At 35.7% G+C, this 24,365-nt stretch overlaps 4 protein-coding genes across 5 annotated transcripts; 2 read left to right on the forward strand and 2 right to left on the reverse strand.

Moving 5' to 3' along the window:
- The first annotated feature begins 9,305 nt into the window (after window positions 1-9,305).
- Window positions 9,306-12,227, forward strand: LOC106335692 (MATE efflux family protein 2, chloroplastic). Of its 2 annotated transcripts, none has more exons than XM_013774272.1 (13): window positions 9,306-9,610; window positions 9,680-9,789; window positions 9,869-10,021; window positions 10,104-10,225; window positions 10,304-10,439; window positions 10,560-10,656; window positions 10,781-10,881; window positions 10,963-11,126; window positions 11,214-11,285; window positions 11,376-11,492; window positions 11,573-11,668; window positions 11,763-11,884; window positions 11,976-12,227. In XM_013774272.1, exons 1-13 carry the CDS (start codon window positions 9,393-9,395, stop codon window positions 12,034-12,036), a joined length of 1,569 nt encoding a protein of 522 aa, XP_013629726.1. In that variant the 5' UTR covers window positions 9,306-9,392; the 3' UTR covers window positions 12,037-12,227. The 2 variants fall into 2 exon arrangements, with proteins under 2 accessions (XP_013629726.1, XP_013629727.1); XM_013774273.1 differs by having other exon boundaries at window positions 10,566-10,656.
- Window positions 12,228-13,148: 921 nt separating this feature from the next.
- On the reverse strand, window positions 13,149-14,297 carry LOC106335693 (PRA1 family protein B4). The gene has a single exon (XM_013774274.1). It carries the CDS (start codon window positions 14,207-14,209, stop codon window positions 13,553-13,555), a length of 657 nt encoding a protein of 218 aa, XP_013629728.1. The 5' UTR covers window positions 14,210-14,297; the 3' UTR covers window positions 13,149-13,552.
- Window positions 14,298-15,196: 899 nt separating this feature from the next.
- On the reverse strand, window positions 15,197-17,312 carry LOC106329055 (WEB family protein At2g38370). Its single transcript, XM_013767630.1, has 2 exons — window positions 16,830-17,312; window positions 15,197-16,566 (listed from the first exon to the last, which is right to left on the reverse strand). The coding sequence occupies exons 1-2, from the start codon at window positions 17,022-17,024 to the stop codon at window positions 15,271-15,273; spliced, it is 1,491 nt and encodes a 496-aa protein (XP_013623084.1). The 5' UTR covers window positions 17,025-17,312; the 3' UTR covers window positions 15,197-15,270.
- A 4,603-nt stretch (window positions 17,313-21,915) lies between these two features.
- LOC106332336 (peroxidase 22-like) lies at window positions 21,916-23,941 on the forward strand. Its single transcript, XM_013770802.1, has 4 exons — window positions 21,916-22,176; window positions 22,338-22,529; window positions 22,644-22,812; window positions 23,384-23,941. Exons 1-4 carry the CDS (start codon window positions 21,949-21,951, stop codon window positions 23,845-23,847), a joined length of 1,053 nt encoding a protein of 350 aa, XP_013626256.1. The 5' UTR covers window positions 21,916-21,948; the 3' UTR covers window positions 23,848-23,941.
- Window positions 23,942-24,365: the final 424 nt, after the last annotated feature.

Genomic DNA, 24,365 nt, shown 5'->3' on the forward strand with positions numbered 1-24,365 from the left:
CTGCAAAAGGGTGAAATCCTATCGTTTATGTACAAATATTCTTTTTTTTTTTTGACAAAAACAAATAGTCTTATATTTTCTAGCCATAGCTGCAATATCATAAATATTTTATTTTTTCTCCTTTTCTTTTAGGTTTTACTTACTTTGTAGTGCCTGTGGTTGGGGCCAGGCTAAGTAAGTGGGGAACATATATGCTCTGCTGCATGAACCACGTGGACTAACATGCATATACGCAGTTACATTTATCTTCCTCATAGGTTTCCCTTTCAGTCTTTTCACTGTATTTTAAATTTATATTATCATGTTGAACAAACCTAGTTGAAACTAAATAGTTGTTCTCTATATGAACAAAGTCTACACTTCTCTCGCTTAAAACTAGCTTGTGAACTATCTAGTTTGTCTTGTGAGTCCAGTGACTTTTTGCTACCAAACGTTGGGTAACCACATGTATAGTTAGATCTAAATTACTATAGGGAAATTACATCCTATAGCTAACAAAAAAAATTATAATTCATTATTTAACTATTATACCTAATTAGCTAGAGTACACGGTGTATATTATATAATAATACACTTTTACCTTTCATGTAACCGAAGAAACATGCTGCTAAATACATATTAAAAAAATATCTAAGAAATATAATTAACAAATTTTTTACCAAATTGTGGCTTACCCTGTTCACATATTACCATTTTCTTTTCATATCTGGTAACGTCTCAACGACGGCGACTATAGTAATGACATCCAATGATGGTGAAGAAGAAGAAACGAAAAAAACTCAAACAGATAAAAAGGCGCGACATCTCTAGATTGTAGAATCGAGGTGGGTGTAAACACGACATAATAAAAGAGAATCAAAGGAAAATATTATCAATTCAAGTACAGAGAAAACGAGTAAAGACAGAGATTGACGGTGGTAAGTTGATTTTAGCCTCATATATTTCCGTATGTTGTATGTGTATTGTATTTCATGTTAGAATTGACTTGCCTTGAACCTTTAGAAGTTATGTTTGGGCGGACCAATATATTCCACCTGTATTCATATTTATTGTCTTGCTATTTTATTTTGATTTCCTGTGTAGAAAGTTGATAACTGGAATAAATGATACAAATGGTATCAGAATGGTATTATTATAGTTTTGTGGTATTGATGAGACAATGGTATTAGATTACTATAGTATGGAAATGATTGACAAATATTATAGAAAATTAAATATTTGAAAAATGAGTTTAGAAATGATGCTTCCTAACAGCATATGTGATTCATCTGATGGTGGCAGCTTAAAGATAAATGGCATGTGTGCACCGTATCTTGGATCCCACTGACATTTCTGAAACGGATATGGAAGTCGCATACGCATAAAATGGGATTAATTTGTTTTACTATTCCATATACAAATTATTTTTCTATTCTATATAGATATATAGAATAGATATGTAGCATGATGTGTTTGTTGTTACTCCACTTGTAATTACATTAGCATTTAGTTAACCACACCCATACAAGTGTAAACTTCACACAAATTTATATTATTTTATTTATAATGATTATATTTTACTGTTAAATGTCGATTATCAATGAATGATATATATTGTATAGTTTAATATTACATAATATTATATACTATTTTCAAGATTTTGATATTTGGGTTTAGGGTTTATATTTGTGTTTAATGTTTAGTGATTATAGTTTATGGTTTAGTATTTAGAAGGTGGGAAGTGAGGTTAGGGTTATCACTAACTTTTTCCATGCAATCATAGAAATTTCATAATTCCAATCATATGTACTATGCTATTTATTTCGTTCTATTCTATTTGGGTTTATGGTTTATGTTTGGATTTAGAATTTATATTTCGGTTTAGGGTTTAGTGATCATGGTTTAGGTTTAGAGACCATGGTTTTGGGTTTAGTATGTAGGGGGAGGTGGTGTTGTGATAGAAATTATATTTAGATTAAGATTTTTGTTAGTTTCATAATTGTTTGGTAATTTGATTAGCTTGTACTATACTATATATTATTATATGTTTTAATTCATTAGTGTTTTAGATTGTATGCAATGTTCCAGTTCATCGATTTTGTATAATATATGTTTGTTCTAACACTAACATAATTTCCATACTATTTTACACTAACATAAGTTGCATACTATATGAATAAGTATGTGGTAAATAAATATCTGACGTGGACTCCATATAAAATTGTAAATAATTGTGTTTTATTTCTGTCCGTAAAAATAATTGACAATGTCATTCACACTTTTCCTTTTTCACTGGATAACTGCCACATAGAAGGGTATAACCGGTTTAAAAGTGAACCAAATATTAGTCACTTAATAACGTCAAAATCAATGTTATATTATTAATTTCACTTCAAATTTTGGTTATTTGGCAAATTCTCCTATTATTATATTATACAGTCTGAAAGAGTTCATTAACTAATGGAACCTTTGATAAAATAAAAACGTTTCCAAGTATCACAAAAAACCATTATCATATATAGTTATGGACAGACCCGTCTTAAATATTAAAAGGGCCATGTGCTGCCTTATTTATTTTTCAATCTTTAGTTATATTATAGTTTATTTAAAAACTAGGACCTTAATATTTATAATTCTTAACAGAATAGGGCCCTAATTTTGTAAAGGAAAAAACAGGACCCTGTGCAAATGTGCTGTGAGCACATGCTCTAAGCCGGCACTGGTTATGGATGCACAGCAGACATAGAGTCTCTCTATTTTCGGTAGCGCTTTTTACTCTAAAAAAAAAACAAAATCTGTGAAATGTTTCTACTATTTTTTTCCTATCAAGTCTTCTTTTTTTGTGTTAAAAAAAAAGGAATTTGATAGGAAGAAAAAATGCATGAAGATATTATGGAAATTAAGAATGAATTAATTGTTAAGAAATCAAACTAAATCATTTACTAAACTTACTGACAGAATAATCAAATTCATTCATTATTCTAAAATGTATGCACACGATAGAGCTTAGACACAACTGAAACTAAACCAAATCTGATAAGCAACATGGAACCGGTTTTATAACCTCTAATACTAACAGGTAGGTTAGAGTTCAAATCGGTTCCACCAATCATAGGTTATTTTCTTTTTATAAACGTCTGACAAACGAGTGATGTCATAACAAAATTCTTCAAGTTAAGGTAATCAATAATATTACAGATTTTATTTTATAAAACAAACGAAGGAGAAATAGATCCTGGTATATAATTACCTCACACCTTACATTATTGATAAAGTTGAATAAGCGATAAATATTTTTTTAAGATGGGGTGTGAATTAAATAAAGAGTTATTGTGCATTTAATTAGGTATTATTTGTTGTGCAACAAGGTCCAATGATTATAATGTTAAAAAGGTCTTATGTTAACAAATAAAAAACTTTTAACTATTTTGAATTTTTGTCAAAACAATTTTATTCAAACATGTGAAATTATTATAGTTAACACGTAAGATAAATGATAAATTATTGTGGTGGATATAATTAATAAAGTAGTTTGAATGAATGTAAAAATGTATGTAAAAATGTAATAAAATATTTAAAATATGTAAGTTTGTTTTGTACTTTTGTAATAAATGATTTTGAATTATTTGAAAAAGTAATAAATGAAATAGTTAAAATTAATTAAAAATGAGAAAAATGTAAAATCATTTACAAATAGGTAAATATTGTTTTGTATTTAGTTCTAATATAATATATATGTAATATATATATGTAATATGATGTTGCCATATTGGTATAGATTTTTTGCTGTATCTTAACGTTCATAATCAGGCATTGGAAGAGTAAATGAAGTCAAAGGATGGGTCTTGTTCTGTACATTTTACTGACACCGCAAGTCATGTAAAGCTGTTCTGCTGATGCTGGACGGCGTCGCAATCGCTATTATTATTTATTTCTTTTGACGAACGCTGCTAACATTTGCCCAATTCACGATGAGAAATAAAAGGTGGCTTCAATTCTCTGCCTTACTCGTGTACGTCCACTATGATGATATCCTGTATTTTTTTTTTACTAAGATACTGTATTTTGTTTATAAATAAGTCCTCTATGATTTTAGAAGGCATACTATCAAATTCAGCTCTGCTAAATGGTAAAAACGTGGCTGATATTATATTATTAATATGTACATATATTCTTATAAGATACTATTATATTTCGTGAAAATGAATTCCGAGAAGTGTGGTGGGTGTTTTCGTGAGTCATTCGCATCAGATCCTGAGTTCGAAGGGTGACATCTTCATTTTAGGATGGCGACCCCTTGGAAGGCGCCATCCATTAGAAGTTGATGCCATAGAAACCGGATTATTATACAAAAAAAAAAGAAAATGAATTCCGAGGAGATTCCAGATAAATATTCAAAATTTGATTTTGTTAATAGGTTGTGAATACATGAACACTTATTAGGATTGTTTCCCCTACTTAGAGCATCTAAAAAAACACTTTATTTTGAAGTTTTAAATACATAGGCTTATTATAGTTTTTATATTTGTCATAATTAATTTAAATTCATAAAAAATTAAATAACTAGCACATAGATAAAATTATTACAACAATATTAATTAATAAAATATTACATTCAAATATAAAATTTTAAATATAAATAGATAATTAATATTAAACTTCAACTAAAATATCATATTATTTCATAAAATTATTTTCCTAATGCACATATTACCAACTAGTGTATTTCGAAGTAAAAAATGATTTTCTCTTGTTTTTTTAATTTGTAAGATTATGAGTTAAAAAAATTGTTGAAATCAGATGATATTAATACTTTTGAACAAGAAAGTAAAAGTGGAAAATAAAATATTGCCAAAAAACTTAAATTCTATATATGATTTTTTATACTCGTGAATACATTCGATATGAACAAGAAAGAATTGTAAGAAAATACATCAATAACAAAAAAAACAACCATCTTCGGTAACATAAAATTTGTTTGGACAATATTTTGGAGATTTTGGAGGTTTCAGATCAAATTTACCTGACTATTTGTGTTGTTGTAATATTAAATTTTTGTAATAGTTATGTCTTCGTGTAACTTTCTAAAGCTTTTTTTGTTACGTTTCCTTTGTATATTGTTATTGTTTAAATATAGTATTAACTATTTTAAATCTTATTTTAAAGTGTTATTTAATTTTATGTGTAAAACTTAAATTTATAAAAAAATTAAAATGTTTATGAGATATAAAAAATTTAAGGATTAAAACAATAAACTAGAAAATATTTAAGAATCATAAATGTAATGTGTAATTAGGAATCAAAATGCAAACAAAAATATGAAACTTCAAATTCGAAGGTTTAAGTAGTGAAACTTCAAATATAGAGTTTCAATTCAAAGTTTTGAAGTTTATTTTAAGAGAATTTTTTTTTTATATTTGCATTATAAAGTGTCTTTTGGAGATGTTCTTATACAAACTAATTAATGTTGGTCATATGACTACAAATATCAACTAAAAAATGTATGTGTTATTCAGGATATAGTACACCTAATGCATGCTAACACGAACGCACAGAACTTAGATTCATCCCCTAGGGTGAACCTTTAAATTCACCCCATCATTTATGACCAATCAAATTGACACATAGATTATTAATTAAAAAACACTAAATTAAACAAAAAATAGCTACAAAAAATAAAAACGCTAATTTTAACGACGCTAACGCTTCCGGCTAAACCCTAAATCCTAAATCTTAAATTCTAAACCCTATACCCAAAATTCTAAACCCAAATCCAAATCCCTAAACCCAAACCCTATACCCTAAACCCTAATCCTAGACCTTAAACCCAAATTATATACCCTAAACCCAAAAACTAGACTATAAACCTAAACCCTATACCCTAAACCCAAGTCCTACACCCTAAACCCAAACTGTAAACCTTAAACTCTAATCCTAGATCCCAAACCCTAATCCTAGACCCTAAACCCAAATTGTATACCTTAAACCCAAAAAATAGACTATAAACCTAAACCCTATACCCTAAACCCAAGTCTTAGACTCTAAACCCAAACCGTAAACCTTAACCCAAATCCTATAGCATCTAAGTTTGGGGTTTGAGTTTTGGGTTTTAGGTCTAGGATTTGAGTTTAGGGTATAGATTTTGGGTTTAGGATTTACGGTTTGGGTTTAGGATTTACCGTTTGGACTTATAGTTAATGTTTTGGGTTTAGGATATATAATTTGGGTTTAAGATTTACGGTTTGGGTTTAGGGTCTAGAACTTGGGTTTATGGTATAGAGTTTATGTTTATAGTCTAGTTTTTGGGTTCAGGGTATATAATTTGGATTTAGGGTCTAGGATTAGGGTTTAAGGTATAGGGTTTGGGTTTAGGGGTTTGGATTTAAGTTTAGAATTTAGGGTATGGGGTTTAGAATTTTAGATTTAGGGTTTAGCGCTTAGATGAAAGCGTTAACGTCGTTAAAATTAGCGTTTTTATTTTTTGTAGCTATTTTTTATTTAATTTAATATTTTTTAATTAGTAATCTATGTGTTAATTTGATTGGTCATAAATGATGAGGTGAATTTAGAGTGAACCTAAGTTCTGTCCAACACGAACTCTCTTGACGCTGTTGCAAACATGTAGGGAAGTGACATGACTGGCTTAAAATCTAACAGTTTGCACAGAAACTCATATTCCTCCAAGCCAAAAGCGAGATCAAAGAAGAATTTCCGTACGACTGCAGGGTCCACGTCGAATAATTCCACGACAACACCAACATGAAAGATCGTACAATGGATGATCAATTTCCCTCCATCGCAAAATTTGTACTCCTTGCTCGTATTCTGTAAAAGCAATAGGATGAATCTCGTACGTCGATGAAAAAAATCTCAAACTCGTGTGATAACTCACTCGAACAGGCGTAAGAAATATCAGTCGCCATGGAGATAACAACGGAACACGTACCCACGTGATTCTATCAGGAGAAAATAAAAATTTGTATTCGTTACTCCTTCCATTGTGCACCACGTCTTTGTCTTGTTGCCATGAATTTTGAAACACCAAGTTTCTCACGTTCCCACAATCCATTGAAAACCAGAAATATTTTTTCTTTATACACGGTAAAGACACCCACGCCACCGGTAACACATCATTGTCTCCTATGCTAGGTTCACCCAACAGTTCAAACCCACAACTTTCTTGCTCTAAAGTGTCATTATCTTTCAGCTCAACATCGAAAAATTTGTCAATCAGCACTCCATGGTTTGCATAAATAGCCGATGGTAAGCCTACCAAACACCTTTGATCTAAATGATTGTGATGTTGAGAGAAACTATTTTCACAATAACGAGTATGCACCCTGGAGACGTTTAGAGGATCCACAACCTGGTCCGTACATAAATAGATTGTGAACTAGTTGACATACCTTGATAACCGAGACCAGTAGTTGTTTTCTCTATTCTTCCCATAGTCAAGATCTTGTCTAAGGTCTGAGATCCGGAGTTTAACATACGGATTTTCTTATGTGTCTCATTCAACTCATGTTCCAAAGTCATGTTTTTCTCCTTCTCACATAGCAGCGCTTTCTGAAGTTCAATAATATTGTTTTCTAATTTGTATCTCTCGGAAAGAGACATCATACTCACTTCATCTCTTTGATCTTGCTTGAATTTCAGAATACCAACCCTGGTGTCCAACAACTCTGCGTCCTCTTCTGCACATTCTGAGCCACTGCTTGTTGGAACAAAAAGATTGTGTCTTATAACATGATTTGCATGTTCATGTTCTGATTTTTTATCACGATCTGGTGGTTTGCGAATGAATTGTCGGTGACAATCCTTTGTCCATACACCATAATTCTCATGTTGCTTCGTCGCATCCGTAGACGTATCATTATCCCTCTCGCTGAAGACTATAACATGTTCTGGTTTAAGCTCTTCTACACAAAATTCTTCTGTTGACGTACTGTTGTTCCAAAAATTCTTTTGGCTCAGACCAGATGTTGCAGACATCGTTTGAATGGGAATAATTGTCTTCTTGAAATCAGAATTATTTTTGACACCGTTGCTTGCCGGAAAATCTTCATGAGAAAGCTTTGAAGTTTCTTGAGCATATATAGACTCATTAAAACTGAAGATTTCATCTTCCACTTTTTCCCCGACTTGGTTCATCTCATCTTCTTCGAGCACGTCAAAGATTGGAGAAGTTTCTGCAATGTCTTCATCAGCCAAGTCATGGGTTGAAAATTTTTTTGTATCGTCTTGATCAGACACATCAAATATTGGATCAAAATTAAAAATTTCTCCTTCTTCCTCTGTATAGGAAACGTCAAAAATTGGATCTCCAAGTTGAACAACATAAGAGTTTTCACTATCTCTTGTGTCATAAACTTCTGTATTCAAGTCTTCATACTTATTATCAAAGTATGAATCATTGTTGTTGTTGTTGAGGATAGGAGGTTGATGATGAAGGCGAGACAAAGGATTTTCGTCCTCCTCAAATTCGTCGTCGATAGCAGCTTGGTTGTTGCATTCATGGTGAAATACCAAAGTCGCGTGCTGTGTACTCAAGGCGGCAACTGCAGCTGTAAGGTTCTCGATTTGAGCTTGAAGAACTGCGACGACTCATCGCGTGATTCCAGTCTCTGTTGGAGGAACAACTTTCTTTAGCCTCACCATTGAATCGTAGGAGCGTATTGAAGCTCTGATACCAACCTGGCGCAGCATACAAACTGTTGAACGGTCAATCATGGAACTTTTAGGGTTCTAGAGACCTGTTCTTGGATCAATCAAATAGTTTCTTGCGATAGCTTCTTTGAAACCAATTTCTTGTAGATGAATTTAATCGAATCAAACAAGGTATAAAGCAAAAGCTCGGTTTTTAATTATCAAAAGTCTCATTCATAAACAACGACAAAGAAAGCTATATATAAACCAAAGCTAAACACCAAACCCTAAGATAAACATGTTTAAAATAAAAGACCCAAAGCCCATATAGAATTATCATAATTATAAGTAAATAATATAAAATAGGAAAATCCTAAGTCATAAAGTTAACCACATTACTTGTCGGTCAAGCATGATGCCGCTGCATCATTAACAAAAGTGATATGAGCTACAAACAAACACAATGAGAACGATTCACATATCTTAACTATATCCCATTTACAACTATCTTGATTTGGTTTAGACACTCAGATTTCAGATTATAACAGTTATCTAAACAAGAAGCAAAAACCTACACATACACAACTCACACTTGCAAGGAAAGAATGCATGAAAAAGCCCATAAGAGGCCCATGCTTAAAAATATTTCAACTCCTCTCATCCGACCGTTTAATCAGTTACTACAGTAGTAAGTACTATTAGATAAAGAACATGCGGTTCTCTTTCTTCCCCTCCGCCGAGACTTTCTGTCTTACTCTCTCTCCGTAATGGCGGCGGTCGCGACCTTCTTCTCTCTCTCCCCTCTACGATCATCGTCAATTTTCCAACTTCGCGATCTTCCTCGTAATCCTAATCCATCAATTAGAAGAATAATCTACCTTAAATCTCCCGTCGTAGCAGCTTCCTCTAAGAACTCCTCTCCTCAAAATATACAGAACATAGTGGAATCTCCCGAACCGGATCCTGATCCTAAACCGGAACATGGGTAAGCTTATATGCTCTTGTTACTCCTTCCTAACTTGCAAAGTTAATATCTTGTTTTATTGGTGTTCAGGATTGGTAATATTGGAATGGAGATTATGTCGATTGCGTTACCGGCGGCGTTAGCTTTGGCCGCTGATCCTATTACATCTCTTGTCGACACAGCTTTTGTCGGACACATTGGTAAAGTCTTGAACTTGATTTTCTTTGGTTTTTAACATTGTTAATGAATAATGAAAACTCTATTTGGTTAATGTGACAGGTTCTGCGGAGTTAGCTGCAGTAGGAGTCTCGGTTTCTGTGTTTAACTTGGTGTCTAAGCTCTTCAATGTCCCGTTGCTGAATGTGACTACATCGTTTGTTGCGGAAGAGCAGGCTATTGCTGCTAAGGATGATAAAGATTCTACGGAAACAAGTAGTGTTTTGTAGTACTTAGTTAAAGATTATTGTTATGTTTTGTTTTCCGATTTTTGAGTCTGTTGTTTTGGTGTTTAAAGGAAAGAAAGTGTTGCCTTCTGTGTCAACGTCGTTGGTTCTTGCAGCTGGTGTTGGTATCGCAGAAGCGATTGCTCTCTCTCTTGGGTCTGATTACTTGATGGACATCATGGCTATACCTTTTGTATGTTTACCATTTGGATCATTTGTAAACTATATATCTTTGCAGTTATATAAGTGGTTTGTGATCTCTGTTTTTCAGGATTCACCGATGAGAATACCAGCAGAGCAGTTCCTTAGACTTAGAGCATATGGTGCACCGCCAATTGTAGTTGCATTGGCTGCGCAAGGAGCTTTTCGAGGTTTCAAGGACACTACAACGCCTCTATATGCCGTTGGCAAGTATTGCAACATTCATCTTTTCCTTTTTCTTCTAAATATTATAAGCATGCGTGAATGTAGAAGCGTGACAATCATTGACAAACATGTTTCTGATGTGGTATACTCTGTGTGGCCAGTTGCAGGGAACGTGCTTAATGCGATACTGGATCCGATTCTGATATTTGTTCTTGGTTTTGGTATCTCTGGTGCTGCGGCTGCTACTGTGATTTCTGAGTACGTCACAAAATGTGGTAAACTTTTGATGCTTTAATAGACTCGGTTTCTGAAGTGGGGCTTGGCTTGTCTTTTGATTTGTGGGTTATTATTGTCCTCTCACTTGTCAAAAATGTTTCTACAGATACTTGATTGCTTTTATTCTTCTGTGGAAGTTGAATGAGAATGTGGTTTTGCTTTCTCCTCAAATCCAAGTCGGCAGAGCCAACCAGTACCTCAAATCTGGTATCTCCTCAACTTTTCAGAGTTTCTTTAAACGTCAAAACGCAGAATGCTACTATATAAAATGTGTTGAATGATGCTTAGGTGGGCTTCTGATTGGTAGAACGGTGGCACTGCTTGTCCCATTCACGTTGGCTACTTCGTTAGTGGCTCAGAAGGGACCTACTCAAATGGCTGGCCATCAAATCTGCTTGGAGATCTGGTTGGCTGTCTCTTTACTCACCGATGCTTTAGCCATTGCTGCACAGGTCTATCATCTTTTGTAACTCAACTCCGAAGAAATCTTTTAATTGTGGAGTAAGTATTTACTTAAAGTTTTCTACACCTTGATTCAGAGTCTGCTTGCGACCAGTTTCTCTCAAGGAGAGTACAAACAAGCTCGGGAAGTTCTCTTTGGAGTCCTTCAAGTTCGTGTTCCCTAGCTCCCTTGTTTATTTATGTGATTCCTGATTGATATATGTATACAAAAACCGCAACATTTTCTGGATCTTGAGCAGGTAGGTTTAGCAACTGGAACTGGTTTGGCTGCTGTTTTGTTCATCGGATTTGAACCATTTTCGAGCTTGTTTACAACGGATTCAGAAGTTCTCAAGATTGCTTTGTCAGGGACCTTAGTAAGATCTTATCGTTTACACACTCCTTAAAGTTTCAAAAGGGTAGTCTTAAGACAAGTTTGAATGTTATGTGAATGCAGTTTGTGGCTGGATCTCAACCGGTGAATGCTATAGCGTTTGTTCTTGATGGGCTTTATTATGGAGTCGCTGACTTTGGATTTGCCGCTTACGCTATGGTCTCTATTTCTTCTTCATCAGTAGGAGTGTTTGATTCTCCCTTTACACCCCACCTACAAAAAAGTCTGATTAGTTGTCGTTGTTTTGGAACAGGTGATTGCTGGATTCATATCTTCCTTGGTCATGCTTCTGGCTGCACCAACGTATGGCCTCGCTGGGATTTGGACGGGTTTGTTCATCTTCATGGCGTTGCGGTTAGTTGCCGGAGCCTGGAGGTAACGAAACAAACAGACCACTCTAGTTGTCAATTAATTACTTTAAAACAACTTCTCTTTAAGGATTGTTGCTGTCATGTTTTTTTTTCAGATTGGGGACAAGAACCGGTCCATGGAAAATGCTGTGGTTAGCTCCAGATAAGCCAGAATAAGTCCACGTGTAACATTTTTTGCGGGATTGAAATGTGACACATTAAGATAATGAAAAATAAATTGACCTAGCAATCTAAAAGCTAGAACCTGAAACACTAGATACCGATTGAATCCACCTCCGTGGTCATTGTACAAGAATCCATTATCCAATTCGAGTAAAGGACTGATCTCATTATCAGTCATAGAATCATGATTCCTAGTCTTGTCTTGGACGTTACCGGTTTCATCGTTCTTATATTCATATCTCCACCAGGACCGTTTCCAACCCTTCTTCGAACCCTACGAACCTTCTCTAACTCTTCTTTCTCCTTCATACACCTTTACACCTTTGTTATTGTGTCTTATAGATTTCTTTGCGTCTAAGACATTGAGTTTCACAATATTTTCTTGTTTGGTGGAAAATGACATATTGGTGCGTGTTTATCAAAACCATAACAATCAATCAAGGTGGATTATCCCCTAATTACATAAAATCTTTGGTAACAATTCACTTTACACAGCAAGCTACCAATTTGACTTGTTCCATTTTTATGATATAGACTTGTCTTCATCCCAAACTCATAAATCTTTTACAGCAGCCAATCTTTTATGTGATGAAGTTGAAAATGTTGTTACAGGCAGATGCAGTTAAATATTTGACATTGATTGGACGCTTCCCAATCCCAACATGCGCACTTTTGAAAACAATTTGTGAGAAGTCATTGAATTGTAAATCCCGGTTAAAAGACAATCAACCCTCAAGAGTAGTAAGCCAAAATCGTGGGTAAAGGAAGTGAATATTGAGCCCGGATTGAAGAAAACTCAGATGTTCAAGACTTGGCTGTTATATGAAACAAACCTTAAGATTGAATCATGTTTTTTTTTGTGTGCATCTCATCTACTTGAACCCAAAAACGTTTAAGCACATTTCTCTTTCAAAATGGACGCCACCCAATAAGGCAAATACATACATACGCGTGGTGATTCCACACACAATATGTGAACTGTTCTGCTCACCGGGAAAGCATTTCACAGGCTGTGAATTTTAAATTTCATTTAAAAAAAAAAAAAATCCTATACTCTGGTCAGGTCTTAGAAGTTTGTAATCAGTGAACGAAATACAGCTTAAAGATCCTTGTTTTATCATCTCTTGTATTGCGTTTTAAAAACGTAAACTTTGGATCGAACATTTGCGTACAGATGCATCCAAGTTTGAGTCTTTTCTACAAGAACACAAACTCAGATCTTTGGAGATGAAACAAATCCCAAACTCTTCAACACAATTAGAGCAAAAGGTTGAAGAGATATAAAGGGAAGAAGTAAAACATATTTATATAATGCCAACAAGAGAACAAAAACATTAATGCAGATCTCACAACTTTTCAAGTTTATTTTTTTTTTTAGATTTATAAACCCTAAAGTATCGATTGAACAAACGAATCATATGGAGAAGATCTTTCCAAAAAGTAAAACAAAACAAAAAAGATTATACCCAGACGGTGGTAGATCTGAGCCCATCACGATACGCATTGTCAATCACCCGCGAGCGGCAATAACAGCAGGCGCGGCGGATGACGCAGCGCCGCCGAGGAACGAGAGGAATCCAGTAGCAGCCGGCTCCTGCTCATCCAAGAAAAGATCCTCCGGAGCCCTAAACGCACCATGAGCACAGATCAACGCCACGCCAACCATCACAGCCGAAACGAGAACAGATCCAACATCCGTGAGGAAAACCACGAATATGCTGAACAAGATCAAACACCCGAGCGTCTCGCGATCGGAGAAGGTACGCCCGAGGATAACAACCGGCTGATCGGAGGGGCGGAAGAGGTAGAGGAAGAGCCACGAGGCGAGGAGGCAGAGGAGGAAGGCGAGGGAGAAGGGGTGCGTCACGAGGGAGAACCCGACGATCGCCGTCGCGACGGCGAGGTAGTTGACCTTGAAGTAGGAGTAGTTCTTGCGGATGCGGACGGCGGCCTCGGAGATCGACTCGGGTTTGGATAGGGCGGAGCGGTCGGCGAGCTCGGCCCAGGGACGGCGCTGGGAGAGGCCGTTCGCGACGGTTTCGGAGATGCGGTTGATGAATGCGCGGAAGGCGGGGGTTGCGATTGGGGGTTGTTGGGATTCGAGGGAGGAAGGGGCGGCGGCGGAGGGGATGGAGATTGGGAGGGTGGGAGGTGCCGTGGAAGCCATTGTTGTCGCAGAGTTTGGCAGATCTGAGAGAGTTTTAAAGAAAGGGGAGATGAGAGAACGTAAACGTGACAAGTAAATTAAGAGAGGGAAGGAGAATTATATATATATGGAAGAGGAGATTGTTGACCTTCCTCTTTCCTTCCTAGCTACGGTTCACCGACAATATACGCGTGACTATTTTATTTTATTTTATGTTATTGCTATTTTCTTCTATTTTCCATTCTTTTTTTCCACTTTTGTAAATCCACTATTTGAAAAAGTGTTATTTTTACTAGATTTTGTTTTTAAGCTATTTATTATAAAATATTCTGATTACTAAACTTGATATAAATTTTTAATTGTTATTTACAAACTAGATGTTTTGCTTAGCAGCATAATTATTCTTTACCGATTCATATTAGTATTTTCATTTTATAGTTTTCGTTAGAAGTTAAAAATTTATATTTTAATAATTTCTTTTACAAATTTATTAAAATGTATTATGAAAGGATAACATGTAATTAGAATTAAAATTTGTGTCATAGAGCCAACAATAATACATCATTTAAAGGTATAAAACAAATAATATCACTGAATTTAGTTTAAAATTTTAAACCTATTAAAACAAATACACAAACCAAATAGTCCATGTTTATAATTACGACTTCCAAAAAAAAAGTTTTCTAGGAAAAGATCAGATCACAGATGAGTCAGGCAAAAGAGCCAAAGCAAGCTGTACAAGAGTCTGAACACAACAAATGTTGTGGTGCAAGCAAGAAACGGCTTTTGATAGAATGGCCAGTCATGGGTTGCTGAGACTCCTTTGGTCAAGTTGAGAAAACTACACTTATGTTCTGATCTATGTTTTAAGGCTAGCTTGAAAAATGGTTAGTAGTAAACATTAATTTATAAATATACCATCTCCTGGTTGATTCTTGATCAAACTAGCTTCGTTAGTTTATTAGTCTAGTCACATATTGTTCTATGTATCTTAATAAACAGTCAGGATATAGAAGAGACTTCTTAATAGAATGTTTGTAACAAAACAGAAGCAAGAAGTCATCACACACAGATCATTTCTATCACCTCAACTTCAAAGCTATCTTCTTCTTGTTCTTGCTCTCTTTCTTCAACAACATAGCGATCTTAGCAAATCTCTTTCGGGTCACCGATCTTTTCCCATTCTCCTTGCCTTCACTCTTCTTGCTCCAAGTCTCATCACCACTGCTACTCTTTGCCAGCATCTGACCCAACGACATTTTCTTCCTCTCGCTAGCAACATTCATCACATCTGAATCCTCAGCAACAAGTAGCTTCCTGCTGAGTATTTGCCCGATTGACATTGTTGGCTTCAAGACAGGTACTGAAGATGATGAACCAACAGCAACATCATCATACGTCAGATGCAGACCGTTTACATCCATCAGACGCGTCGTTTTTGGTGTTGTTGTTGTTGTCTCTCTTCTGCTCTTGAACTTGGCAGTGTTGTTCACTGACGAAGATAATCTTCTCCTCTGTCCTTTCTCTGACTGCCGGTTTCGTAGCGCCGCTTCTGCTTCGAGTTTTGCAGCATTTGTAGTGTCAACTCTCTCCACCGCTTCCTCCATTGCCTTCTTACTAGTTTCAACTTCTTGTGCCGCTTTGTCTACTTTCTTCAGAGTATACATCTTTGAAACATTAGCTTCTTCAACTCTCGACACTGCCTCTTCCACTCGCTTTCTCTCCTCTTCCTCTGCGTCTTCAGTAGTCACAGTCACGGCCTTAATCTCTGCGATTGCAACTGCCTCAGCAGCTCTGGCAGCTTCCTTCATCTTTCTAGCGGCAACCAACCTGATCTTAGCCGTTTTGATCTTCTCTCTTGTGTCTTCAATCGCAGCCATTGCTTTCACAATCTCCAACCCTGCGTTCTCTCCTGTTTTCTTGAACTCTTGAGCTTCACTGCTGAGTCTTCGAACCTCATTCATCATTACAAACGCATCGTTCTCGCCTGTTTCACCCTTCACCGCCTTCAAAGACTTTTGCATAAGTCTCTCGCGGGTCTTCTCAAGTGCAGCCTTTTCTTCCTGCAGCTTCTTGTTCAAGACCTCAACAGACTCGCGTATACCCGCAAGATCTACCGTCCTCTTGCATAAATTCATCTTTGCCTTGCTTAGATCCTTCAGTACAGCACCCGCTGGCTTGAAACAACCATCAACCTCTTCTCTCAACAGCTCCTTTTCATTCTTCTGATGAAGCTTCAAGTTAAGCTCTTTAACTGTGGCTTTAGTCTCCTCAAGCTCCTTAACCACCTCAAGCGTCTCGCCTTCTTTCGCGATTAGATCGTTCTGTAGCTCAGCAGCCTGTGCCTTGAGTCTAATGATATCACCTTCCACGTTTTCCTACCACCAAAATCAGAAAACTTTTATCTTACATGAAAGGGACATCAAGTATCATCATCATCATCATCATCATCATTATGTGGTTTAAGACATGAACGAGACATCATCAAACATCAATCCCAAGTAAATCAGCAAGTGAGAAAATTTAGTCTGTATCGAATATCTTCTTGTCGTGTTCAGACAAGAGCATTGCTAAGCAAGCCTAATCAATTAACAGCAGAAAAGCCCTAAAAATCACAATCTTTCGGACAAAGAAGAGAAACCTGAAAGGCTCCTGAGGGTTTATAATTGTGAGTAGGTCTCCAGAAACCGAAACCGCCGAACCGGTTCGCCGCCTCTCTGACTGACTCGAACTGAGTCGAAGTGTCAATCTCGACTCGGCCATTGGACGGCAGATCCGAGTCAGGGTTTAAGCTCCCAGGCTCAGTTACAGAGACCGGTTCTGGGGACTCGGCCATAGAAGAGAGCGGAAGAAGACAGATCTTCGGGAAGGAGAACAGAGAAGGCCAGAGAGTGAAGTGGGGAAGAAGAGACAGAGACAGAGACAGAGACAGAGACTAGAGAGAGCGAGGGGTTTTAAGTTTTAGTCGGTGAGAATGGAACCAAAACTATTGTTTAGTTTTGGGGTAGATACTGTTGTGAATGTGACTAAAACGTGAAACGTGTCGGAACGACACGCCACGCCACGCCACGCCACGCCACGGTCGTCTGTATTTGTCGTATACTGCAAGAGAGAGTGTGTTGAAGAGTCATGTGTATCTATCCGTTTGTGTTCAGTTTCGGTTTCTTTTTGTGCTGTATTCTTTCTCGTCTCTTCTTCCGTCTTGGTAAGTAGCAGACGGATTGTCCGAGTCTGGATAGAGACTAGAGTCGGGATCAAGAAGGGACGATACTCGATAGGGATGGCAATTGGTACGTTAGCCCGCGGGCCTAACCCGTAAAGTCCCACTGCAGGGCGGGCTTGGGCTTACATATCTTAGGCCCGAGATATTGTGGGTCTTGCGGGTTGGTCAATTTCGGGTATGGGCCAATGCGGGGCGGGTCGACGCGGGTTTGCGGGGCATTCGAGACCCGCGTGTCTTCTTCACTAGAGACGTTTGGCGTTCTGTTCACCGACGAAAAAGGTGAGAAATGGCGACTGTGGAGGAAATTCTGGACCTTCTCTTCCACCCGTTGACTAAGGTCACCACCGGGCCTTATCTTCTTCATCGGTATCTTCTCTTCATCTTTGGCCTACAACCGTACTTCTTTTCGTAGAGAGCACCACCAGAGCTTCTCTTCTTCCTCGATCTACTACCATAGCTTCTCTTCTTCCTCGTTCTTCTTCCTCCATCTACCACTGTAGCTTCACCTCTTCCTCGATCTACCACCATCTACCATCTACACAGGTATATGATTTCTTCCTCTCGGTAGACACGAGTTAAAGTTAAATCTTTGCATGTTATTTATATCACTCGCCATACTATACTATAATTAGATTACAAATTTACAATCTGATACTAAGTTACAGTATTGAGTTCAAGAGTTCGTTTTCTTTGTTTGACTTGACTAGTTGACTTGAAACATGATGGTTGTAGACTTTAGTGACAAGAAGTTATCAGTTTTGTTTTGTTTTTTTTGTATGAGCTGTTTTGTTTGAAACTTTGATTGTTTTAAAGTTTTACTATTAATTGTCATTGGTATCAGACTGATTCAATATTACACTTTCAATCTTTAGTAGAGAAACCAAAGAAACCGTGTAGGCTAATATCATGTCTCATCTATCTTGTTTATCATCAACAGTGTCTTCTTCATTGTCAGTGATCTTCCTCGGACTGCCTTGATTCTCTTCCCAATCGAAAGAAATCAAAGAACATTTGGAGAAGTTTCTTTTTGCCTCCTCCTCGTACTCTCTGTACCACTCTGTGATTCTTCGTGGGCTTGTTGGTGCGCTTAAGAAGCAGCCAGTGAATTTTCTTTGCGAAGATGGAGCAGTTAAGCTCATCACTTCCATTCTTCTTCTTTTTTTGTCTTTTTGAGAACTGTTTGATTTGCGAAGAATTATGAGATGTCTCAAGGTCAATGAGAAGAAGAAAACTAATGAGGACTGCATTTTCACTACCCGCGGGCCGGACCGCAAAGTCCTATGTAGCAAGCGGGGCGGGTTTGGGTAGAGGTTTAGGAACCGCGGGTTACGGCGGGCTGACCCGCAAAGATCCGCCAGAGATAGAGACCGCAGCGGGGCGGGCCACGGCGGGGCGGGTTGTCCCAATTGCCATTCCTAATACTCGAGATGGTTTGCTCTCGTCGGTAAAAGGTACTAAAAGCATGATTAACATGAGCTCTTAATTTGAGGTTGACACTTTTTGTATTTTTTTTTGTTTTTTTTACACTTTTCGGCTAAGAGTCGGCTCTTATATCTCTTATATTTAAGAGATGGTTCTTAGTTTTTCTTAGTTAAAAGTTAAGAAACGGTTCTTATACGAAGCTAAGAACCCCACCGTAAAAACCCGAGTTAATTATGGTCTAAGAGTTGTCTCTTAGCCGAAAAGTATTAAAAAAAAATCAAATTATGAATTAAGAACTCCGGCTAAGAGATCGGAGTTAATCATGCTCTGAAAACCAATCCGATAAGAGTAGTTATTAAATTAATTAATAAGATTAGTTTTTGTTTTGTTTTGAAAGTAGATGGTTGGGCCAAAGGCCAACTATTTCTCCAGGAAAACAATACGGATAATTAGTCCGATTTCGGTTTTAGGAGGTCTCTCGTCTTTATTTGTCCAAGTAACAACAATTTTATGGGCACGAATCGAACTCAAAACCTATGAATTTACGTTGTCTCAAGTTAACCTTTACTATTAATCTAGCTTTTATCTTCTTTTGATATTGGGTTTCAATAATCTAAGCTGAATAATTTTGATTATGAACACTATTTGTTGGAATGAACTAATCTTGATGTAAACGGATAACTTTAATCATATAACATAATAACATATTATCATATAACATAATAACATATTGATGTCGTGTCTCGCTGATCAACACGCCAGACTCGTGAAAGCCTCCTAGAGCAACGAAAATGGTAGAACAAGTGTCCTAACCGGCAGAAACAGCTCTGAGGCGAAGCATGTGACGATGCCTTTAATCACACAAGTATCTTAATTCTTTGATTTCTTGTCCTTCTCACCAGAATCTACCAAAAATGACATGCGTCCATATAAGAAAATGTGTGACGTTTGGCCATGCCAAATAGCCATTTTCTTACATATTTAATGCGTCACAAGAACTATGTAGCCTCATTGTGATTGGGGATATCATTTTCATCCGCCGAAAACATAATGTTTTTAGTTGTCTGTCTTCCAATAATGAGAATGATCTATTCATCTGAACTCATGTGGCACCAGACATGGGCTAAGTATCCCTAATCTCTGTTAACAATCATCCACACTTCTACTGAAAAGGGTCCAGAAAAATAAAGGGTCTATTCATATTCTTATACACATACGTACACAGTAACCATTCACAAAGACCCTCATACATATTTTTTGGGTCAAACCCTCATACATTTTCTTTAACCAAAAATCTTCGGTTTGGTTCTGGTTTATTTTATTTTCTCTCACCAAAAAGATTATATTTAGTCATCAATAACGTGATCTATGTAGTGTTCTCGCCAATTATTTGTCCAACTTCTTGTTTGATTTTTCTGCCTTTTGTCCAAACACTTTAAACTAATATTTTCATTTTGTTTCTGTCTCTTTTGTCTTCGATTTCAACTTGATTTGAGGATGACTAATGCAGTCTAGCTAATGTTTTATATTAACCTTTACTTGCACCCCTATTTTGTGAAGTACTAGTTTTCCATTTACCCGCAATAACAAATTTAAGAGCAATTCTCTGAAAATATACATTTTAAGTGTTTGTTTTCAAATATAGCAGTACTTGCTTAAATTTCTCATAATAGGACAGAATTCATTATTCATGTAACGGTTCAAAATATTATTTAATGGGGAATCCTTAATTTTAGAAAACAAGAACCCAAACCTATTATTTAAATTTTCTCGGAATTCATTTAACGTAAGCAAATAATTTGTGCTATTATCAATGTAAAATTTGGTGTATTATATTTGAAAAGGAACTATCTTGTTAGATATTTGATATTTCTCTAAATTATTTAATCATTTGTCCGCTTTGAACTCACGAGAAGAAAAGACAAGGAGCTAAAGTATTAGATTAGGTTAACCATAAGGCTGGAGTCGTATGAAATTGAGAGTTTGAGACATGTATTAGGTAACTATGTTATCTCAAATTAAATTATCTTGTGCAGGTTGTGAAAGTCGCTTCTGATGCTATCTTTTTCGCGGGAAAGTGAAGGGCAAATCAATACAAAACGTTATTCACATGTGATTTGTATTATATCGTTAAATATTAGGAAAAATAGTATTTGCTGATTAGGAAACAATCCTACTTAAGAAGATTCTACTAGGAAAATAGTAGAGGCTATTAGAAAATGATCACATAATATTATATGATTAACAAACCTTAACACAAAATATGGATATAGTACATAAAATTGATCGGATATACGTTTTTAAAGTTGATTTCTTTAGAAAAGTAAATAAATATTATCTTTTAGAGATTCAGAGACCAACAAGAACATGTTACTTATAAAAAGATGTTTGTCACATGATATATTGATACAATGATACAATGATTCCTAGATACGTACAGTTATAAATTATGTATTAACAATATATTTAACAGTCCTACATTAATCAAAATTTGAAAATCTTAATCATTTTTAAATTCGATTTTAGTATAATTTTCGTACTATATGTACAGTTGACATTTATTGTCGTTTTTAAATTATTTATCAAACACAATAATGTGAATTCAGTTCTCATGAGGAATCATGCATGCCTTGAAATAGATGTACAACTAAAACTAAAAGTATAGGCATAACTGAGAACTCTCTCTTCTCTTTATAGAACGATCGTCGATTTATACTAAGTAAAAAGTCCAAATTCACAATTAAAATGTGTTATGGAGTTAGTTAAAACAAAATTATACTAAAATATATAATTATATATGTGAAATATGATCAGTTTTACGGCCGATTAATCACAGCGAAAAATGCAACCAAAAAATTAATGAACTATATATATCATGTTCAAAGAACCTGAGCACCCTCAAAAGAACCAGTGGATTTTATTTTAAAACTAATTATTATTTCTCCTTCAACCACTCTAGTAAATAGATGATTTATGACCTTAAAACAATACCTAATAGTGTAATATTATAGAAGAAAACACTCAAGCTTCTCTATATAATGCCCCTTTTGCTTAAGCTAATTCATCATCATCCACACTCACCACTCAAAATCAGCTTTTGTCTCACTCCTAGAAAATGAAGTTTTCTCCTTCATTTTCTTGCAGTGCTATAGGAGCCTTGATATTGGGTTGCCTTCTGCTTCGAGCATCCATCTCTAATGGTCAATTGAGGCCGGATTTCTATTTCGGAACATGCCCGCATGTTTTCGATATCATTGGGAATGTCATCGTCGATGAATTGGCCTCCGACCCTCGTATTGCCGCTAGCATCCTGCGCCTACACTTCCATGACTGCTTTGTTAATGTAAGGACTCACTCAACTTATATTTCCATATACACAAAAAAACTTACGTGTTCTATGGACAAAGTACTTTACATACCATTTACATGTCGAATAAAGGGTAAAATAATTTGTTACATTAATATATATACACAATGGTCATGTATTGTACTATGGTTTTGTAGGGCTGTGATGCATCAATCCTCCTGGACAATTCCACATCATTCAGGACTGAGAAAGATGCTGCTCCAAACGCAAATTCAGCTAGAGGATTTAATGTCATAGATAGAATGAAAGCCAAGCTTGAGACAACTTGCCCCAAAACAGTGTCTTGTGCAGATGTTCTCACTATCGCTTCTCAAATATCAGTCCTTTTGGTATATATATGTACATACCTACTTATATATTATATATATGTACGTACCTACTTATATGTATGAATTAATCGAAAAATGGTATGAATATTGACGTTAGTCGTCCATGTTATATAGTCAGGAGGTCCATGGTGGCCGCTTCCGTTGGGGAGGAGAGACAGCTTACAAGCTTTCTTCGATCTGGCTAATACAGCTCTTCCTTCTCCATTTTTCACTCTTGCTGAACTTAAAGCAAGTTTTGTTGCCGTTGGTCTAAACCTCTCCTCAGATCTAGTCGCTCTTTCTGGTAAAAATTTCATGCTGATAGTTAGATATATTCATTTAACATCTAAATATCTGGTAAATACACAGTTAATTCACATTTTAATCTGATTTTATAATTATAATTAGTTTATTATGGTTATCTATTATTTAATATTCCTTCTATTTCTAAAATAAATAAATGAATAAATGGTTTTCCTGCGAATTTCCAACAAATTTTTTATCAGGATAAGTATAAGATACTTTCAACGAGACACATTAGTTATGAATTACTTATTTTTTTGTAGTGCATGCAGTTTATATTAATTTAATTTAACAATAAACGGTAAACTTAAAAAATTAATTATATTGATTGAACTATTATGGGAAAATAGTAATTTTATAATCAAAATTTATTATATTTTTAAAATATGTGCAAAACATCAAAAAACTTTCTTTTGTTTTAAAACAAAGGCAACATATATTTAATGTATAAAATAGAAGTGTTTTGGAATTGTAAGAATAATTTGTAAAACGACAAAACATGACTCATGATCATCTTTGATTAAAACATAAAAGGAAGATGTAACTCTACTTTTATTTTTGTCAAATGTTAGGTGGTCACACATTTGGAAGAGCACAATGTCAATTTGTGACACCTCGTCTTTATAACTTCAACGGTACCAATAGCCCAGACCCGAGTATTAACCCAACTTACCTCGCCCAACTACGTGGACTGTGCCCTCAAAACGGAAACGGCACCGTTCTTGTCAACTTCGACCCCGTGACTCCCGATGGTTTCGATAATAAATACTACACTAATCTTCGTAACGGGAGAGGTCTGATTCAGAGTGATCAAGAACTGTTTTCGACTCCTCAAGCCGACACAATTCCACTAGTGGAGCAATACAGAAGCAACCAGACCGCGTTCTTTGATGCATTCGCAAAAGCAATGATTCGGATGGGAGATCTTAAACCTTTGACTGGGAATCAAGGTGAGATAAGACTGAATTGTAGTGTTGTGAACTCAAGGATCATGAGTGTGGAGAATGAAGATGATGGTGTTGTGAGTTCGATTTGATCATGTCGGAGACATATATATGTAAGAAAGCATAATATGCATGGGGAATAATTTATGTAATTCGACTAAATAAATATTCTCACGAGTTATGAGATAATTACGGGTCTTAATTCTAGATGACTTTGGGAACAAACAGTGCCGTGGCTAAAAAGTTAGAGGAATTATGCAATTTCTAAAAATTTGGCCTTTAAATTGGAATGAAAAATTCAATAAAGATGTAACCTAAAACAATTTTTAAATTATATTTCTTAGTACTATATATGAACTCTTTATAAATTTACGCTTTTTTAATTTATCGCTTTGTGTTATTAATCATATCCGAGATAAAATATCTGATGGTTACTCAATATTGAAATACGTTTCCTTATGAAATAAGAGCATTGCCTGGCTAGTTTGGCGACGATGAATCAAACATCCGCAAGAGAAGAACGGAATCGTATTGTCTACTCTTACATGGTCATGTTATTTGAGAGTTTATATTTATGGAAAAATGTAATTCGGATTTTCAAAGTTAATTA

Source organism: Brassica oleracea, chromosome C3, assembly GCF_000695525.1.
Source record: "Brassica oleracea var. oleracea cultivar TO1000 chromosome C3, BOL, whole genome shotgun sequence".
Taxonomy (NCBI): Eukaryota; Viridiplantae; Streptophyta; class Magnoliopsida; order Brassicales; family Brassicaceae; genus Brassica; species Brassica oleracea.

Bases quoted from the DNA above. Each gene is read 5' to 3' on its own strand.
- LOC106335692 (XM_013774272.1), top strand. From the start codon at position 9,393: ATGGCGGCGGTCGCGACCTTCTTCTCTCTCTCCCCTCTACGATCATCG. The intron at 9,790-9,868 runs GTAAAGTCTTGA...TTAATGTGACAG, and splicing joins AGCTTTTGTCGGACACATTG to GTTCTGCGGAGTTAGCTGCA. The intron at 10,882-10,962 runs GTATCTCCTCAA...AATGATGCTTAG, and splicing joins CAACCAGTACCTCAAATCTG to GTGGGCTTCTGATTGGTAGA.
- LOC106335693 (XM_013774274.1), bottom strand. From the start codon at position 14,209: ATGGCTTCCACGGCACCTCCCACCCTCCCAATCTCCATCCCCTCCGCC.
- LOC106329055 (XM_013767630.1), bottom strand. From the start codon at position 17,024: ATGGCCGAGTCCCCAGAACCGGTCTCTGTAACTGAGCCTGGGAGCTTA. The intron at 16,567-16,829 runs GTTTCTCTTCTT...TTTTGGTGGTAG, and splicing joins AACCCTCAGGAGCCTTTCAG to GAAAACGTGGAAGGTGATAT.
- LOC106332336 (XM_013770802.1), top strand. From the start codon at position 21,949: ATGAAGTTTTCTCCTTCATTTTCTTGCAGTGCTATAGGAGCCTTGATA. The intron at 22,530-22,643 runs GTATATATATGT...CATGTTATATAG, and splicing joins CTCAAATATCAGTCCTTTTG to TCAGGAGGTCCATGGTGGCC. The intron at 22,813-23,383 runs GTAAAAATTTCA...GTCAAATGTTAG, and splicing joins AGATCTAGTCGCTCTTTCTG to GTGGTCACACATTTGGAAGA.